The sequence below is a fragment of the Triticum aestivum genome, chromosome 5B (assembly GCF_018294505.1).
Source record: "Triticum aestivum cultivar Chinese Spring chromosome 5B, IWGSC CS RefSeq v2.1, whole genome shotgun sequence".
In the NCBI taxonomy this organism is placed as follows: domain Eukaryota; kingdom Viridiplantae; phylum Streptophyta; class Magnoliopsida; order Poales; family Poaceae; genus Triticum; species Triticum aestivum.
Genome location: NC_057807.1, coordinates 604,127,698 through 604,131,295, shown reverse-complemented (window position 1 = coordinate 604,131,295; position 3,598 = coordinate 604,127,698). Strand labels below are relative to the sequence as shown.

Below are 3,598 nucleotides of genomic sequence, written 5' to 3'. Positions count from 1 at the left end.
TCTGTTTTTTGCTCCATCATTACCTGATGAAGTAATTGAGCAAATATAGAGATATATTCCCTCCGTCTGGATTTATCAGACCCCTTTATTTTAAGCCAACTAATAAAATGTATACTATACACTAATTACATCGCGGAAAGCTCAAATACAAATCCGACAATATATGTTTTGGAGCATATACTTTATATATTTTGTATTCGAATAGATCATTAAAGTTGGACCTAAAATACAAGGGGCTTAATAAACCCAGACGGGGAGAGTATAAATCAAATTCCTTGTTACTGTATGTACTGTAAAAATAAGAAAAATACATTATTGTATTAAAAAATTAGCACATATAGATGTGGTTTAGCAAAACCAAAAAAATGATGTTAGACTTTTATGCATGGCAAATCAAATGTTTTTTATGGCAATTTATATTGGCACGAGGATGATAATTTAGTTTGCAAACAGAACAATTTTCAGAAAAAAAAACTCAAATGCATTTTACCATGCTTTGTCAATTAAACTTGTCATCCATAATACATTTGATTTGCCATAAAAATCAAATGTATGGAGGAGTAGTTGTCATAAAAAAACGTTTGATTTGCCAATTACTGGTGTGCGGTCTCTGCTCGCGCCACAACGGGTCGGCCGAGTCAACGCCACGAACCCACGCCTCCGTTTATACCTTCCCGCCACTATAAAAAGCCGGCAACTGCTCGGTGCTCTGCTCTCCACGCCCGGCCCCCGTGCGCACACAGCAGAACGTAGAACCCCTCCTCTCAGCTTGGTGCGCGCGCTCCGGCCGGCGTCGACCAGAGGATGGAAGCGGCTCCAGTGGGGCCACCAGCCTCCATGGACGTGGACAAGCTCACCTACGAGATCTTTTCCATCCTCGAGAGCAAGTTCCTCTTCGGCTACGACGACCCCAAGCTTCTATTCAGCGGAGGCTCGCCGCACAGACCGGCGTCCGGGGCGATGGCCGGGAAGGTGACCCTCCCGCGGGCGCAGGCCGGGAAGGTGTGCATCCTGTCGATCGACGGCGGCGGGCGCGCCGCCGACGGGCTGCTCGCCGGCGCGGCACTGGTGAGGCTGGAGGCGTCGCTGAGGCGGCGCACTGGGGACCCCAAGGCGCGGCTGGCAGACTTCTTCGACGTGGCCGCGGGCTCCGGCGCCGGCGGCGTGCTCGCGGCCATGCTGGTGGCGCGCGGCAAGGACGACGCGCGGCCGCTCTACTCCGCCGAGGACGCGCTCGCGTTCCTCGTGCGCCGCCTCCGCCGCGGCTGGTCGTCCTCGTCCGGGGGCCTCCGCGCGCTGCTCCGGCGCCCGGCCGGCGGCGCCGCCTTCCAGAAGGTTTTCGGCGAACTGACGCTGCGAGACACGGCGCGGCCGGTGCTCGTCCCGTGCTACGACCTCGCCACGGGAGGCCCGTTCCTCTTCTCCCGCGCCGACGCCGTCGAGACGCCGGCCTACGACTTCTGCCTGCGCGACGTGTGCGCAGCGACCTGCGCCGGCTCCGACCGGTCCTCCTCGGCGGTGGAGGTGCGGTCGTTCGACGGCTCGACCCGCATCGTGGCCGTGGGCGGCGGCGTGGCGCTCGGCAACCCCACGGCGGCGGCCATCACGCACGTGCTCAACAACAAGCGCGGGTTCCCGCTCGTGTCCGGCGTGGAGGATTTGCTGGTCATGTCCATCGGCAGCGGCCAGGGCGCCTCCACTTCCGAGATCGTCCGGATCGCCGCCGAGGGCGTGTCCGACATGGTACGAAACTAACGCACCTGAACTCGGTTTCAGTCCACCCAACCACCAGCATTTCTTGATTTCTTGATCTTCCCTTGCGAGCGTGGTCCTCTTTTGCATGCATCCTGCCCTAACGCTCCCGACATGTATGCGGCAGGTGGATCAAGCAGTGGCCATGGCGTTCGGACATAACAGGAAAAGCAACTACACCCGCATACAGGCTATGGGATCGCCACGGGGTAGCCGATGCGCGGCGGCGGCGGAGGAGATGCTGTCGCAGAAGAACGTGGAGTCGGTGCTGTTCCGCGGGAAGAAGCTGGCGGAGCAGACCAACGCCGAGAAGCTGGAGCAGTTCGCGCACGAGCTCGTCAAGGAGCGCAACCGCCGCGGGGCCAAGTGAAATCACAACTTGTGCAAAAAAGTCTTGTAGATTTGTAATACTGTCATGAAGAAAATAGAGGATTGACATCATAGGGCCACTGATAGTTAAAAACGGTGCCCGACTTATCTACACTCTTGAATAGTAAACTCAAACATAAATAGTATATTCAGAAATTTAAAAAATCAAATTTCTTCTAATAGACCCTTAACGCGCACCACATGCACACACTCTAGAATCCGCCTCCGCCATCCCATCTTCACGAGGGATCAACACATTGACCTTGCCAAGCCCACCTGTTGTTGACACCACCACGACGCCACTCAGCACCACCACCCTGCGCATGTCTCCACATGCATCGATCGCCGAGACTCCACTGTGCCACGACGCTGAGACACCTTATCGTCGATGCGGTGGATGCAAGACCGCATCAACTCTTCCCTCCAGCCAGCACCAGCTCCAAAACGATGCCCCGAAGAGGGACAACGGCACCTAAGGCGTCGACATCATCCGATCCACATGACACAAATCTAGGGTTTCCCCCGGAGCTGCCTGAGCAAGGTGGCACGGACTGCAACGATGATGCTCGACAAAGAAACGACGTCAAAGACGACACCATAGTCCGACATGACCGAATTAGGCACGATTTGCACCGGCATTTGTGCTACCTCGACTCTGCAGCTGACTAGATCTGTGCGGAGCAGCACCGTGAAGACGCACACAGCCACCGGAATGCTGGTAGAGGACTTTGAACTGCCCCTCACTGACCCCTTCATTCACCGCCGGCCGACAAAGGGCCACACAGTGGCGGATCTGAATGGGGCTCATATCCACAACCACTGCCACCAAGCATTTCCTAAGAGCATGCCGGAGACCAGCCCATGATGACCCTCCAGCCATGGAGGCGACCGCCGCCGCCGCTCGACCAAGGGACTTCGCCTTCGCCGCCGCGTTCGGTGGGCCAGCAACCACCACCCGCCTCCCCGAAGGGGATTCCTCATCGGTGGCCCATTAGACCATCGGGTATTTGATCCCCCCAGCCCACACCATGGGCGCCGCGCGACCTTGTCCGAGATTGGCAAGGAGAGAGAGAGAGAGAGAGAGATTGGGAGGAGTGTGGCGGTGGCCGTCTAGGGTCGCGGTAAGAGGAGCGTCGCAGGAGGAGGAGACGATCGTGACTAGGGTGGCTACGGCCGCCTAGTGTTGCGGGGAAAGGGTCACGAGGGGAGGAGCCACTCTGATCCCGGTCTCTCAGGTGTTTGGACATCTGAGGAGCTCGCACTGAAAACATAGGCCGTGAATAGTCTTATTTTTTAAAGTTTCTCACACACCCAAATTTATTTTTTTATACAAGCTCCTTAGATGTTCGAACATGACGAAAATTTGCATGAATCATGCACACATGAGTATATTCGATGCCCAAAAAAATCTGTTTTTTAATTGTTTTCCTATTTTTTAATTAATTGTTTAAACTGAGTGTAGATAAGCATGGGTGTA

The 3,598-nt window shown here is 55.2% G+C and overlaps 1 protein-coding gene across 1 annotated transcript; it reads left to right on the top strand.

Moving 5' to 3' along the window:
* The first annotated feature begins 735 nt into the window (after positions 1–735).
* Positions 736–2,233, top strand: LOC123117109 (patatin-like protein 3). Its single transcript, XM_044537941.1, has 2 exons — positions 736–1,743; positions 1,880–2,233. Exons 1-2 carry the CDS (start codon positions 805–807, stop codon positions 2,120–2,122), a joined length of 1,182 nt encoding a protein of 393 aa, XP_044393876.1. The 5' UTR covers positions 736–804; the 3' UTR covers positions 2,123–2,233.
* The last annotated feature ends 1,365 nt before the right edge of the window (positions 2,234–3,598 follow it).